The sequence below is a fragment of the Eutrigla gurnardus genome (assembly GCF_963514095.1).
Source record: "Eutrigla gurnardus genome assembly, chromosome: 9".
In the NCBI taxonomy this organism is placed as follows: domain Eukaryota; kingdom Metazoa; phylum Chordata; class Actinopteri; order Perciformes; family Triglidae; genus Eutrigla; species Eutrigla gurnardus.
In genome coordinates this window covers 5,578,129-5,593,657 of record NC_139923.1, presented here as the reverse complement: position 1 = coordinate 5,593,657, position 15,529 = coordinate 5,578,129, and the positions used below count along the sequence as shown (strand labels likewise).

Below are 15,529 nucleotides of genomic sequence, written 5' to 3'. Positions count from 1 at the left end.
TTGCTCCATTATTTACTTTGTGGTATTTAACCAGTTGACCTTCACGCTGAACCTAACACCAAAGCTAGACGCCAGAGTAGAGGTCCGTTTAATTTAGAGAGTTACCTCAGTTGAAGCTGTGTCCGTCGTTACATTTGGTCAAATAGTAGTTAGCTCCATTAGCAGCAAACCGCTAAGCTAACGCTAGCTAGCAACTAGCCTGGTAGCTTTAGACGCCATTGCGTTTTGGTCGCATTAACAGACCAGGTTGGAAGAATGGCGACGGGGAGAAAGCAGGTGAAGAGGAAACTCCCAGAAGAAAAATCAGATGAAATGGTGTTTGATTTTATTGTAGAGGATGATAAGAAAGGACTGAGCAGAGCAGCAGAGGAGGATGTTAGAGAAGGTAAGTGTGAAGTTATTTAATTATCTGTGTTTTAGATGATGTAATTAAGGATATTTAATCAAGCTAGCTTACAGTTTTCAGGTACTTGTCACGTTATTCTTTGCTTCACTATATCTTTATCACAGCTCTAGTGACTTTGTAGATTCGGGTTAATAATACAAAATATAAATCAACTAATAATATATGATGTATAATCATATATTAGTCAACATAGCAGTGGTTCAAATTATTAATGTTAAAGTGAACAGAATCAGAAATACTTTATTGATCCCAAGGGAAAGTTTGGAAATGTGCATAGCCCTGAGATTACATTACAGTTGCTGGAGAATAGAAATATAACATTATTAAAACACTGACAAAATATAAGAAATAAGTTTGTTAAAGGTGTGCATTATACGGTAATATAACAACAATGCATTTGAAAAAAATTCGGATTTAGTGTGTAAAAATGCAAGTATATTATAAATAAGAATATTGGTTTACACGTACAGTACAGATGCAATATTAATGCCATTTATTATAATTTTACTTGCGTACATTTTGAAAGCATGACTTTAACTTGTATTATTACTTTAATGTGTACAATATCTGAATAGTTCTTCCACCACTAATGTTAGCTTTTGACACCTGTCAACTAATAAAAATACATAACTGAGTGTTTATGTCACCAGATGGAAGTCGAATCGTGGACAACTTGGCCATGAAGAGACCTGCAGCTGGCTTTGAAGAGGAGGGGGCGACATGTATTGGAGGGTATTAATACTGTTTATTACAGCTTCCTTCCTTATTAGCTATTTTGGATGTGTGCTGCAGTAACTAACGTTAACCTATACATGAAACTGACATTTCTCTTTCCACACTTTCAGAAATGAGGTACAATCCATGTTGGAGAAATTTGGAGGTAAGCAGCTTTGTACAGGTGTGTGTCTGCTTGTTTTCCCTGAACTATTAAAGTAGTGCTGTCGGGTAGATTATAATGATTATACAATATACTACTGGTATAGTTGCTGATATCATATTCATTTACATATAGCGTTCCTCTACGTTGCTATTAATCACGCTACTATGTCACTATGTTTGAGATGGTAATGCACTAATGTTCGAGGAGTAACTGTCACGGCTACTGTTTGTGTACAGTTTGCTTTTTAACCTTCTGAGTTAATTGCTCTTTTATAGTTTCTATTTGTATTATTTTCTTATTTTTTATTTCATATACTGTGATTATTTCTTTTATTTGTATCTTCAATGTGTATCTACATATATATTTCAGTCGTTGTGCTGTTGCAACATCCCAATTTTCCCCTCTCATCTTATACTCAAAGTATATACAAAGTAATGATTGCTTCCCTGTCCAAACTCACATGTTGTACTGTCACCAGTATTTAAGTAAAAGTCACTTACATCCAGCTTAGTGTGAGAAACGTCAACAGTGCTGTGAATATTTTCCTCTAGCTGACATCAGCAAAGTGATGCAGGCAAAGAAGACACGTCTTGAGAGTCTGACGAAGAATTATATGAAGGGAAGCCAACACAAACTGGAGGAGCTGTGGAACACCTCTCACGCCCAGAGGTATGGAAACCTGATACATAAACTATTGATATCATCTCTCTGAAATAACGTCACAGCAGCATCTTAAAAGATGAGACGGAAACATACAATAATCAGGGATTAAAATGCCAGATTATATGAAGTGGAAAATTATTTGTAGAGTAAGAAATCATGCAAGTTCCGGCATTCTGAATTTAAATGAGCACAGGACTAACATGAATGGTTATTAACATTTCCATTAGTTTATCTTTAAAATAAACAACTTTGACCTTTTTTCAATGGCCTTCACAAATCAATATTCAAGATGTTGTTAAAAGCAATGGTTGAAGGTAAGAAAGTACATTAACTCAAGTACTGTTTTCAATTTCAACATACTTCTACTTAGTGTTTCCATTTTCTGCTACTTCTTCTCAACTACGTCACTGAGGCAAATACTCTTTACTCTGCAGATTCAGATTAATAAAACAAAATATAATCAACAAATAAATGATCTATTATTATAGATTAAGGTATTACCATTAATTATAAAGTCATTCAAATGAATCATAATACCTTTATAGCTGCAACCTTAAACATGAACAGATTAATACATCAATAATTATAACCCGATGTTATATGTTACTCTGCATAACGAGTCCTTTTACATTCAGTGTATTTTGATGCTAATACGTTTTACTTGGTAAAGGATCTGAGTATTTCAAACTAGTTTAAAAAGTTAAAACTACTAAATGTGAAGTGTGTGTGTGTTTGCAGGCAGAAGATGACTCACGAGTACTCCCAGCAGGTGTCCTCAGCGCTGCAGCAGTGGGAGGCTGAATCCCAGCAAGCTGAGGAGCAGGAGGAGAAGCTCAACGTTGGTTCACTTGTTTAATTGGTTATTAGGATCCAAAAGAGAGAGAGGGAACGTGTTGGATGAGTGTTTCTGTCTCTTCAGAAACTGTTCAGACAGCAGCAGAAGATCCTGCAGCAGGCCAGAGTGGTGCTGAGCCAGAGGCTGAAAACTGTCAGAAAGCTCTACGAGCAGTTTGTGAAGGTCAGTCTGAGTGTTTTCATTACATGAGAGTACATTCTGCTGACACCTGCAGAAAATAAACCCTAAAAACAGGTGGAAGTGTAATTCATGCTAGCATTGATAGTATAATAACTTCATTTTAAATATTGATAAATCAAGTGAAGACATGTATTTACCAGTTACAGAATGTACTGCAGAACTGCAGGAAGGAACTCACTTTGACACCAAAAGTCCAACTGGATCTGTTTCTGTGTTTCCTCCAGAACATGGACGACATGGAGAAGAGCCACGACAACTTCTTTCAGGATGCACAACAGGAACTGAGGAAGGAGATGGCCACCCTGCAGAAGAAGATCCTCATGGACACAGTGAGTGGAGATCCTAGAGTTAGGACTGATTTCTGTTCAGTTTGACTCACAGTGAGGCCGCAACGTTACTGCTAATCGTTGATCGTTCTGGGGGGAAACAAAGTAACACATCAAAGGAGTCATGTTTGAATTGTGGCCAGGAAAACCAAATTAACAAGCAGGATTAAGTATGTCCTTTTTTCTTTCTTTTATTACACTGAACAAAAATATAAACCCAACACTTTTGTCTTTGCAGAGTTTTTCTACGCACACAAAAGGCCTGTTTTGAGGGAGCATGCAATTAGCATGCTGACTGCTAGAACTGTCAATTTTCCACTTGAATACTATTCAAATTTAATTCCATATTTTTTTCAATATTCAAATTATATTCTTATATTTAAAGCTCGTCTCACGGTCTGCTCATGAATTGGATGTTCATTGTTCTACCATAAGCAGTCTCCAGTAGTTTCTGAGAATGTTGCAGTACGTCCAACCGGCCTCATAACTGCAACCACTCAGAAACGGTCTCAGGGAGATCATCTGCATGCTCGTCATCCTCACCGGGGTCTTGACCTGACTGCAGTTATTGTCGTACACTGTCATGTGGGTGAGTGGTTTGCTGATGTCAGTGTATGGAGTGGCCAATGGTGGTGTTGTTATGGCATGGGTGGCCATATGTTACGGACACTGGACATAGAGGCATTTTGTTGATGGCATTTTGAATGTTTAGATACCGTGACGAGATCCTGATATGCTTCACCGTCAGGTGGATGGATTATTTCAGCAAAGGAGACGTGCTCACTATCACAGATTTAAACAGATCTGTGAAAAACATTTGAGAGAAATAAGCCTTTTGTGTACGTAGAAAAGTCTTAGATCTTTGATTTCAGCTCGTGAAAAATTGGAGCAAAAACAAAAGTGCTGCGTTTTTGTCCAGCGTATAATCTTTAATTTTTTGTTAGGTGTTTAGGTAGGCCTGCTGATGTTGTGCTTATGTTTATGTTTGTGAGGATTTGTGGGTTTGATTATGTATTTTGATTTGTTTCAGTGCGACTTTGCCGTTTGTGAGTTATGTTTTGATTTTAATCAATTAAAACAGTTTAAAAACAGCTATTTTCAAGGGATTATGTTGTGTGCCTCCCTAATCTTGTTTTCGCAGCAACAGCAGGAGATGGCCACAGTCCGTAAATCGCTGCAGTCCATGCTGTTCTAGCCTGCTGTTACCACGACGACGGAGCTATTCTTTAAGGATGCATTTTAGGTGTTGACATGGTTATCACATATTTACGCTGTAGCATTGTTATGGTTGCATAACCTGTATTTACAGTTATTTTTCCACAGTGACTGTTCTGTTTCATTCGTTGTCTGTTTTTGCAGCAGAAGATTATTATTTATTCATCTGTCTGTCTACCAGAGAATGAGACAGCTGGCAAACTCTCCAACAAGTTTCAGAGTTCAAGCAGAAGCAAAGATATCTCTGTTACAAATGCTTTGTATGAATGAATTGGTAGAAAAGTTGAAACAAAGAGCTGATGATCAAAATGTTACTGCAAAATCTAAAACATAAATCCACTCAACCCTCTGAGAGAGAGAGTAAGAAATAAACCGTTTTTGTCCACTAGTTTGGTCCAGTCTTTCATTTTAAAGTCAAAGTGTAAAGAATTAAGTTCAGATAAAACATTTTAAGTGTGTTGCAGTTCAGCCCATTCAAGTGTTTTGAGTATAGCTGGGAAATGTTGCATTTTCACATCTTTTTTGTAGTATTATTCTCATTCAATTCTGACTTTTCCTTGTAATAATTACTTTATTCTATTTTTTGCTCAAATACTCTCGTATGATTTAATTTGTGTATTGTGCTTTTCCTCTTGTAAAGTTATGACTTTATTGTTACTTTATTCTCCTAATATTGTCTTTTTTCTTTAAATATTATAACTTTTCTCTCATAATATTGTGTCTTTTTTCTTGTAATATTATGATCTTATTCTAGTTATATTATGATTTAATTATCGATATTTTTTTTTCTTTTATGTGGTCCTAATGTTCCGTCGTCCTTTTAACCCTTTATTTTAGGATTTGGAGGCGTAACGCCAATGTATCTGATAGTGTGTGGAGTTTACATTAATGCACACCATCAAGACTTTCCTCCTCATTGTCAGTCTTTTTGCCAAACTCTGTCCCCACATTTCTGCTTAAGTTCACTTGTTTTAACATCAAAATATCTTTGAAAGTTGCTCATCCTCTCAAGGGACTTATGGGAACATATTGTCTCAAAATAAGACATCTTTCCTTACATAGTTTCATATTTGCAAGTAAATATAGTTGATATATACTGTATATATGCAGCTGGGTGGTGTACGGGTAATTCAGGGAAGAATGCATATATTCACATATTGCATTATCAATACTGTATATGCATTTGTATTCCAGCTGCTGTAATGAAAAGTCTTATTGTATATAATCTGTTAAAAGTTTCTAGCTGTGGTATAAACTTAATTTAAAGGGCTTTTCCTAAAAGACTTTTGAGCCATATAATGTAATAGCATGCTTTTGCCACATGTGAGTATTATTAGGGCTGCAACAAACCATTATTCACATATTTTCTTGATGAATTGTTTGGTTTGTCATTTTAAGTACCATGGAGGTGCTTGCATTTTACTCTTAAAAGTGGTTTGAACCCTGATATTAAAAGTAAATGTTAACAAAAAATGTATAAGAAACAGGAAGTTAACAACAAATAAGTTTAAACCATTACGTTAAAAACAATGAGATATGAGTCGTCTTCACTAAATACATGTTGCATTTAGTTACTTTATGGATTAAGATAAAAATGTTATTAAGATATGATGCATTGTTAAAGAGTAAACTATCAAACTGAATGAGATAATAAAAACATCTTGACATAGAATGCATCAGTATTAATAATCACCAGGGGAAACTTTCTGTATTATGAGTACTTTAAGTACATTTATTTTATTACATTTCTGAGTACTTTATCATTTTAATCTGTGCATTTGTTTTGCACCTTCTTGTTCATCTTCATTGTTATTATTTGTACTCTTTTTCCACTCTGTACTACAACAAGGTTTACAACTGAAGTACTTTGGTACAATTTTGAGGTACATGTACTTGACTATTTTGGCTACTTCTATTTCTGCCACACTATCTCAGAGGGAATATTGTATTTTTTTACTCACTCCATTTACACAGTTAGTAACTTTTCAGAATCAAGTTTTTAATACACAGTTATAATTAAATAATAAATGGTGATGCACTCTTGATTAAACTATCAGCATATACAATAATTAAAATGAGCTCCACCTTTACCAGCTACGTTAAAGTGATGAACTCATTAATGCATCAATATTTATGACAATAATATATGTATTATTCTGCATGATCTTTTCTTTTTTGTACTTTAAGTATATTTTAATGCTGATACTTTTTTTTACTTTTGAATACAGGACATATTTTTGCATTATGTCCTGCTACTTTACTACTTTACTTCACTAAAACTCTATTTAAAGTAAGCTCAAGCCTCCACATTTAGCTCTGTTTTGACCCAGTCTCCGCCCTGCCGGGGCGTCACGATGCAGAAATAATTGGATCTCGCGTTGTGTTTGGGAACCTGGAAGGTGAACCAATGTCCGGTATATTGATTTATTAATACAGCAGCACTTTATCAATATATACCGTTATCAAGGCAGTTCTTTAAACCACTCCGGTGTGTCAAACGTCCATGATACTCTTCGTAAAGCAGGCAAGCCAGCTTTACAGCATTGTTTAAGGACTTTTTCAGTTAGCTCACCGCCTCGTCGAGAGGTGCCAAGATTAAAATCAAACGTCTGCGCCTACGGAAGCTCGTGCGGTCAAAGACAAACTAACGTGGCGCGCAAACACTCTGTAAACAACGATCTGAATTGCGCTATACTGAACTATCCGTCTAGGTTGCATTTGTTGTCGAAAGCAGGTTCAGCCGGCCAGAGACGGATCAGTGACTTTCACTTTCCCCGTATATCCTGCTCGGCTAGCTAAGTCCGCCCTCTGTTTGTCTGCTGTCAAAGGTGATCCTTCTTGTCGGTGACGTTGACGGTTGACGGAAGAGTCTCCGTATGTAGCTGCGGTGTCGCTAATGATCAGTTAACTGGTTTAAATACATTATAACCAGTTAGAAAGATGTTGGACGGCGGCGGGTTCCCGTGGACGGTGGTCGTCCTGACCTGCCAACACAAAGACAGCGTGTACTCTTTCCAGAGAGGTGAGGATCATCGTCTTGACCGTTATACGATCTTTGAGCTTTCGTCCTCTGCAGTTCCACTGATCGGCCTTAGGGCGTCGCTGATGGACAGAATATATTTTATATTTAAATGTATTTAAGTTTTTTACATTAAGAAACCAACCCCATTAACAATTTTAGAATTATTATTATTATTATTATTATTATTATTATTATTAATGTAAATATGTATATCATTATTGTTATTATTAATGTAAATGCATTTTTTAAAGATAAAACAGCCTTTTGTTTTACACAAGTACTGTACTTAAATACAATTTTAAGGTGCCTGTACTTTACTTGAGTGTTAAAATGTTATGGTATTTATATTCCAAAGTATTTCAAAGGGAAATACTGTACTTTTTACACTTCATTTGTTGATATCCAGCTACTTAGCAGAATCAAGGTCATTTGAGTATTTCTTATTTAATTAAATGTAATTGTTTGTATAAACGCTTTCACTTACTGTGAGTGTTGTTTTTTTTTTTTATCCTGATCCACAATAAAATCCCATACGGTCCCTAGTATAGTGCCATCCATCCATCAATCCATTGTCTACCGCTTATCCTGTATTCAGGGTCGCGGGGGGGCTGGAGCCCCTAGTAACGTGCATTTTACTAATTGTAATAATGATGAGAACCACTGATAGTTCACAGAACATGATGAGGGGAAACTTTGATATTTCCAACAACACAGATTGCAGGGGTGTATGGTTCCTGTGAGGACATACATACGGCAAACATATCAAAGTTTGCAGAGCAGCCTCCCAAACCCTTTATCCTCTGGCTCTGTCTCAATTGACCTCTAAGAAAAGGTTTTTGTCTGAGGTTTTGTCACAGCTCTTTGACAGAGAAAGTGTCATAGAGGGAGATGTGTCTGAGACAGAGGATAATGTTGAGGAGGACCCTGATTAGGACGCGTCCTCCTCAGCCTAGATGCACCTGTTGGATCTCGAAATCTCAGAATTACAAATTACAAAAAACCCTGTAACCCTAAAAGTAGTATTTCTCTCAGGATATTCAAGATGCATTGTGTCAAAACAATTCCTTATATTTTACTGACACGTTAGCTGTTAGCTTATTGTGTGTGTGTGTGTGTGTGTGTGTGTGTGCGTGTGTATATATGTGTGTGTGTGTGTGTGTGTGTGTGTGCGTGTGTATATATGTGTGTGTGTGTCAGAGCTGGAGTTGCGGCAGCAGCGTGGCTCTCTCTCTCAGGGTGCGTTGGTTTTGACGGTGCAGGACCGCCAGGAGCCGCTGGGCAGCGGGGGGGCAACGCTGAACGCTCTGCTGGTGGCTGCTGAACACCTGAGCAACAGAGCCGGACACACTGTGAGTTCACACGGCTTGGACTGGTCAGACTGGTCCCAATAATAATGATCCAGTAAAGTGATTAATGCATGAGTGGAAGATGGTTGTTTTGAGGTTTTTGTCCAACCAACTGATCAAACAACCTGTCAGAATGACTGTTTCCTGTCCCGCTCTTCCTCAGGTGGTGACTGCCGACGTCCTGGAGGACGCTCACGTCCTCATCCTCCACTCGGTGCGTCCATCAGCAGCATGTGTACGTCTCCAGATGTTGTCTCGTCCTCTTCAGCTCTGCAGATGTTTGGTTTCCTCCTGCAGGGTCGGGACTTCCCCTGGAGCTCCTGCAGCAGAGCCTTCTGCTGGCTGCCAGCTCCGGAGAAACCAGACCAGAGGGTCCAGGCTCCAGTCTGCTGTCTGGACCTGCTGCTGGACTGCCTCAGTACCCGGATCTGTCCTGGTTCTCCTCCCGGCGTTTGGGTCTGCAGCACCGACATGATCCTCCACATCCCTCCGGACCTCGGTGAGTGTTTCCTCGGAGCGGACAGAACTACTCCCATCTTTCACTTCGAGCTGCAATGATCACAATCACAATCAGAAAGGAGGTTATTGACAAATATGTTTCACATACAATACATTTCCTTGGTGTTCAGTGCACAATATTTACAAACAATAAACAATAAACATTATTCGACAGAAAAATAATATTTTGCTAAATTATTAACAGTTCAAGTACAAAAGTGCATTATGTCAGGAATGCTGTTTTCAGCTTGATGGAGACTTCCTGGTTTTCTCTGTTTTATATCATATTAAACTGAATATCTTTGAGTTTTGGATAAAACAAGACATTTAAAGACATGAGCTTGGACCTCATTCAGTGTTTGCTGATATTTTAGAGCCCAGGGAATCAATCTAGAAAATAATCAGCAGAATAATCCATAATGGAAAAAATAATGGAAATAATTGCATATTATGCGTTCATTTGCAGCTCTGAAGTAGTTATACCACAGTGTAGAAATACTCAGTACAAGTAAAAGTCCTGTATTCAATATTTTGCTTAAGCTACAAAAATATTAGAGGTGGGGAACCTGAGGCCCCATGATACGATATTATTATGGTATTTTAGTCACAATATTATCATGATACTTATGTCACCCTACAATATTATCACAAGTCTTGTCTCCTATACTGAGTATATTACAATACTTACGTCACAATATGATATTACCGTAATACTTGAGTCTCAGTACGATATTATATTTAAGTATACAGCGTCATGAAAACAAAATAGTAGTAGTACAGTACTTGACTGAATGTGCATCTGTTCAGTATTCAGAAACATTTTAAAGTAATACACACCTTCCAATCAGAGTGCAGTATTTGTCGTGGTATACTTTAACCTGCAGTGTAGATCATCATTGAGTACTCTTAACTCTCTGTGTGTAGTTTTGTCCTGGGACGGTTTCTCTGGTGTTCGAGTGTTGGCGTTACCAGGCGACGTCTCCTACGCAGCCAATCACGGCGTCTACCTGTCCGACCAGCAGGTGATCACTTCATCCACACTCATGTCCCGTTTTCTCTTCTCAGACATGAATTCTGTTTATATGTTTTGTTTTTCTGCTTTTTAATTTACTCAAATGAATCCAGACTGAAGGTGCGTTTGTTTTGTGTCCCAGGGCCAGGTCAGGGACATCATCTACAAGGGAACAAAGGAGCAGATTCAACAGGCTGTGATGCCGGATGGGAAAGTACCACTGGTGCGTTGTGCTTTTCTGTCCTGTGTAGTAAAATCAAACACCCCTTTTGATTCCTTGTGACTTTTAAGTAAACTGATATTTATTTTCTGAGAGGTCGGTTCACCCCAAATCACATTAACTTCTGAAAGGAGGCATTTTACTGTTTTTCTTCATCTCAGCCATCAAGATGAAGCTGTCAAGATTCAAAACCTCATCAAGTTAATGTGAAACATCCTGCATGGCTGCAGAACACCAGGGGCATTTGGGGAAACTCACACTTTACACTTTATTATCAAAAAAGGTCCAACAACATATTAGTATTTAAGAAGTACTTCATACATGTGCTCTTGTTTTGGTAGAAAGGATACAACAGCATATTCGGGACATTACAGGTTACACTTAATAAATGATGGAGCCAGAGGACGGGTTATAATCTTGAGAAAAAACAACTTGAATATTCTCTGAGATTAAAGTTACAAATATTCAAGAAAAATCTCTCATATTCTCTGTGATTATAAAGTTAAAGAATTATGAGAGAAAATGGACAATTCTCTGAAATTAAAGTTGTAAATTGAGGGGTATTTTCTGATTTCTTGATAATAACCAAAACTTAATTGAAATTCCTATTTCCTATTTGCTGTCAGCCCGGTGTCCTCTGTGTCCTCAGGTCTCGGGTCCAGTCTTCTTCAGCAGGTCTGTATCAGAGAAGCTGCTGCAGACTCACGTCACTCCTCCGCTGGACGGCTGCACCTACCTGGGCCTGGACTCTGGAGCTCCGCCCCTACAGGTGACCAAGCAGGAGCAAAGAGGGGGGATGCATTCAAATGCTCCAATAGGGGTGTTCGATATTAGATGGTGAACGATTAAAATGTTTTAAATGTCGTGCTACAATGGAAACGTTATTTGTGTGTAAACGCAGAAGACGCCGCCCCTCGTTTTTGTGTTCGTTTGGCTGCAAACGCGCATGCGATGACGTCATCGCCCCTCGAGCCTGACTTCTTTCATGTCTTCATCTTGGTGGTTCTCAGGTCTCTCTGTTCCTGGACCTGTTGAAGTGTCTCTGCTCAGATCTGACCCAGGATCAGTTTGTGAGTGAGGAGAGAGCCGGCTGCAGTTTAGCTGTTGGACCACAGGGGGCGACTGTGAGGAGTGGGAGGACAGAGCTGTGGAGGATCCTGAGAGGAACTCCACTCAGTCTGGGTGGGTGTCTGTCCTTTAGACCTGTCTGTCCCTCTCTCTTAATGTACTTGTCTCTCTTTTAACGTGTCTGTCCTGGAAGCTTCAAATGTCATACTGGATGCTGATTGGCTCCAAACTAGTTGTGATCTCATAATTTCTGCAGGTGTGTCCAGTTGTTAAACTGACTTGGCTGCTCTTGTCCTGACAGTGTACGTCCCCGTCGGTCGCTATGACTACCTGACTCTGTCTGGAAAGCATCATGTGGAGCGTCTGATCTGTGATTGGACGGGCAGAAACACTCTGTCTCACATCCAGGTGACACTTCCTGTTTCCTCAGGATGCATCATCCTCGTTAAAATCAGTCCCCAATCAGGTCCTCAGGTCTCACCGCTGTTTCCTGTTTCAGAGAGAGAGCAGGGTTGAAGACGGATGTCGAGTAATCAACAGTGTTCTGGAGGGAGACGTTGCCGTGGCGACCGGAGCGGTGGTGCAACACTGCCACCTGCAGGTCAGGAGCAGTTCACTGCAGCTGTTCAGCCAGTTAGTGTAGCTTTAAGGTTTTCTCCACTAGTGACCTTTGACCTCTTCACCAGGGTCCCCTGGAGGTCCCGTCAGGTTGTTTACTGTCGGGTCTGGAGTTGAAAACATCACAGTGCATCAGTCAATTGAATCTGGCCGATGACATCATCATCCAGGGACATCGGATAGAGGTGGGGGAACTAAGGCTGAACGTCTACACGGTGACGGGAGCGCAGGACGACCTGGAGGTACAAAAATACATGAAATATTTCACTCAAGAGGCACTTTTTAGAACTTTCAAACACATCTCATGGTCTTCCTCCACTCAGGAAGCTGCTGCTAAAAGCACTGAAAGAAGAAAGGAAGTGGATCTTGAGTTAAGGTTCATATTGAACTCATTATTGACTATCAGATATCATCCTTTATTTATATAATGAAGTCTATTTAACTACATTCTTAGAGGCTTGAAGGCAGCAAACTGTTTTTAAAAAGCACCTTACTCTTCTTACCAAAATAAACGAGGGGAAAGTTGCAGATAAAAGGGAGGAGATTTCATTATCCACATTATTATTAATATTGTCATTATTATCACTATATATTATGTATTATATGTACTTATTATATATCATATAGGTACTTCATGCTTTTACACAAACTGTATCGCTTTTTAAAAAAAAAAACAGAACAAAAAACAGCTATATTGATAATGTTAATATGTTTTATTTTTTTTTCTATTTTATTTGTTTCTTGACTGCTGCAGTACTTTATTTTCTCCTGTACGTTGGATGTAACTTGATTGTAATTTTAAAATAAAAACAGATGAGCCACAAAATAAAAAGTATAGAATCAAGAAACAGCCGAAGAGAATTAAAGAGTAAAACACACTCATATTGTGATCATAAAATGTAAACATATCTCATCTCAGATAACGTTATCACCATATCAGATACTGAGATGTGAAGATGTGAGTCTTCTGTCTGTCCCTCCTCCTCCTCCTCCTCCTCCTCCTCCTCCTCAGGTATCCTTTGATAGCGCCTCCTTCCTGAACCAGAGTTGGAGTCTCTTCTACAACAGAACAGGAATCCAGTAAGACTCTGCTCACCTGATCTTTGTAAATAATACATATTCGGGACCAGGATGTAACGTTACTCGCACTAACAGTCTCTCTCCTTCTTTCTCTTCCCGGCTCATAAAAAAGAGTCACTGGATAAATAATGTTCAAATCCTGTTACATTTGTGATGGAACATAGCTAAGTTAGCTAGCAGGCCAAGCTAATGGCCATGTTGTCAGTGTGTGAGACGAGAGATGTAGTTCACTGATCGGTTCCACACTAAACTAAATGATACAACAAACTGAGGATTTCTGGATTTGCAATATGATCTGACAAACATCATAGGTGTTATTAAACAGGATCCTCTCCGCTCCTCCACTCTCAGCTCCCCTCTTGACCCCCTCTTCTCTTCCAATCAGGCCAGAGGAGTTGTGGGTCCGAGGAGAACAGCGCTCCCTCCTGGAGGCTCGTCTCTTCCCGGTCCTCCACCCCAGAGGAGGTGCTGTGAGTCTGGAGGAAGGCGTCGGCTGGCTGCTGGGTGGCGTCGGCTGTCTGAGGAGGTGGAGGGAGGCGTGGAGGCTCTCTTTGAAGGAGGTGATGTCACTCACGTGCCAGGACGCGGAGCTACAGTGGAGGGAGGAGTTACTGTTCCTGGCAGGAAGGAGGAGAGTGATGGATGCACTGAGGAGTCGCACGGATGTCTGCCTGCTGCCTTGCTTCAAGGCCGCGGTGCTGGGAGGCCAGCAGGGGGCGCTGCTGGAGACACTGGACAGCAGTGAGTCATAATAATAATGCTACTCAAAATAATACATCTTCATTTACACAGCACCTTTCAGTCAAACAACTAATGCTAAAATTAAATGGAATGAACTGTTTAATTTTGTATGCATTTATGTCAAACTCAAATGCATCAGCAGCTACTAAATGGACCTTGTGCTGAGACAGTTTGAACTTTTATTCTGTTTTTATTTGTTTAACATCCTGTCCCTCCTCTTTTGTCAGTTGCAGCAGGTAGCAGGAAGCAGGGGGCGGAGTCAGGACTGGAGCTGGGCGTGGCCGCTCGCTGCCTCTCCTGCATCGCTGACGTGTTGGTGTGCATGGCGGGGGGGAGGGGAGGCCTGAGGAGCGGGCCGGCCGCTAATAAGGCCTGGCGCTCTGCCTACTTCCTGTTGGAGCAGGGAAACCTGAGGGGCGGGGTCAGCGCCCTGGCCATGCAGAGAGACGATTGGCTGAGCAGGTGAGCATCAGTCAGTTTTATTGTTTCATGGTGGATGATGACCTGTGTTTGATCTGTGACTGCCCCCTGCAGGCCGGACCTGCTGGTTCGGGCGGCGCGGCACTATGAGGGCGCCGGCCAGGTGCTCTTACGACAAGCTGTGATGTCATCACAGATGTTTATCTCCATTGGTCAGGGTGAGGTCCCGCCTCTTGAGGAGTGGCAGGAAGTGGAGTGTCCGGCCAGACTGGACCTGGCAGGTAGGTCTACGCACAATAATGTAAGAATATTATTTTGTACATTTTAATGTAGTGTTTTTTAGACTGTGAGGACTCACACTGACGTTTCAGCAACATCTTCTGTTATTGTATTACTTTCAGAGCTGAAGCAGTTCGTTTATTAATTAATTAGTAGATCAGCAACTGTTGTAACGACTAATTAATCGTAAAGTAATTCTTCAGTTAATTTCACAGTGAGGTGTTCATACTTTTATTTAAGTTGATTAATTGTGTTCATGATTCATGAAGTGTTAAGAAAGAAAGAGAAACAGTTAGTCTATCCACAAAAAATGACATTGATTATCTATAAATTGTTTGTCATTGACTACATAGGAAACTGAATGTTTTTTGGTTTTGGACAGTTGGTCACTTAGTGTTCTTCTTTACTGATGTATTAGTGCCGATTCATCAAGATACATAAAACAAATGCAACATGTGAGAAATTACTTTTACAACACATTAGCCATGATGAAGGTTACTACTTTTTCTTTAAAAAAAAGATATAAAATGCATCTTTGTCCACATTTCTGTGTGTAAATCAGTGATGGTCAACCAGCAGTGTTTCCAGTATACAGCAGTAATGGCACGTGACGGTGGTTGTTTTACAGTTAAATCTCAGGTGACGTTGGAAGATTAAACACTGTAAACGTATTCTCCAGCTGAAAACTGCAGCGTGTTT

At 39.7% G+C, this 15,529-nt stretch overlaps 2 protein-coding genes across 3 annotated transcripts in view; both read left to right on the top strand.

Annotated features, from left to right (window-relative positions):
- The first annotated feature begins 252 nt into the window (after positions 1–252).
- On the top strand, positions 253–4,797 carry LOC311018537 (synaptonemal complex protein 3-like). 2 transcript variants are annotated; one of them, XM_084017545.1, is made up of 8 exons: positions 253–385; positions 1,057–1,138; positions 1,252–1,286; positions 1,838–1,955; positions 2,688–2,787; positions 2,869–2,967; positions 3,210–3,314; positions 4,453–4,797. In XM_084017545.1, exons 1-8 carry the CDS (start codon positions 256–258, stop codon positions 4,504–4,506), a joined length of 723 nt encoding a protein of 240 aa, XP_083873671.1. In that variant the 5' UTR covers positions 253–255; the 3' UTR covers positions 4,507–4,797. The 2 variants fall into 2 exon arrangements, with proteins under 2 accessions (XP_083873671.1, XP_083873670.1); XM_084017544.1 differs by having other exon boundaries at positions 1,252–1,304.
- A 2,366-nt stretch (positions 4,798–7,163) lies between these two features.
- Positions 7,164–15,529, top strand: part of fcsk (fucose kinase) — a 12,243-nt gene continuing 3,877 nt past the window's right edge. The window contains exons 1-15 of the mRNA XM_084017999.1: positions 7,164–7,548; positions 8,746–8,897; positions 9,058–9,108; positions 9,192–9,393; positions 10,317–10,414; positions 10,547–10,627; positions 11,274–11,393; positions 11,635–11,806; positions 11,994–12,100; positions 12,192–12,293; positions 12,379–12,552; positions 13,323–13,390; positions 13,776–14,131; positions 14,359–14,593; positions 14,666–14,832. Of these exons, the coding sequence (XP_083874125.1) occupies positions 7,467–7,548; positions 8,746–8,897; positions 9,058–9,108; positions 9,192–9,393; positions 10,317–10,414; positions 10,547–10,627; positions 11,274–11,393; positions 11,635–11,806; positions 11,994–12,100; positions 12,192–12,293; positions 12,379–12,552; positions 13,323–13,390; positions 13,776–14,131; positions 14,359–14,593; positions 14,666–14,832 (2,167 nt within the window). The 5' untranslated portion in view covers positions 7,164–7,466. The remainder of the gene's footprint in view (positions 7,549–8,745; positions 8,898–9,057; positions 9,109–9,191; positions 9,394–10,316; positions 10,415–10,546; positions 10,628–11,273; positions 11,394–11,634; positions 11,807–11,993; positions 12,101–12,191; positions 12,294–12,378; positions 12,553–13,322; positions 13,391–13,775; positions 14,132–14,358; positions 14,594–14,665; positions 14,833–15,529) is intronic.

What these genes read in the sequence shown, in the direction of transcription:
- LOC311018537 (XM_084017544.1), top strand. Translation starts at nt 256, where the DNA reads ATGGCGACGGGGAGAAAGCAGGTGAAGAGGAAACTCCCAGAAGAAAAA. An exon ending in GGGGCGACATGTATTGGAGG is followed by an intron (nt 1,139 to 1,251) that starts GTATTAATACTG and finishes CCACACTTTCAG; the next exon opens with AAATGAGGTACAATCCATGT. An exon ending in TCTACGAGCAGTTTGTGAAG is followed by an intron (nt 2,968 to 3,209) that starts GTCAGTCTGAGT and finishes TGTTTCCTCCAG; the next exon opens with AACATGGACGACATGGAGAA.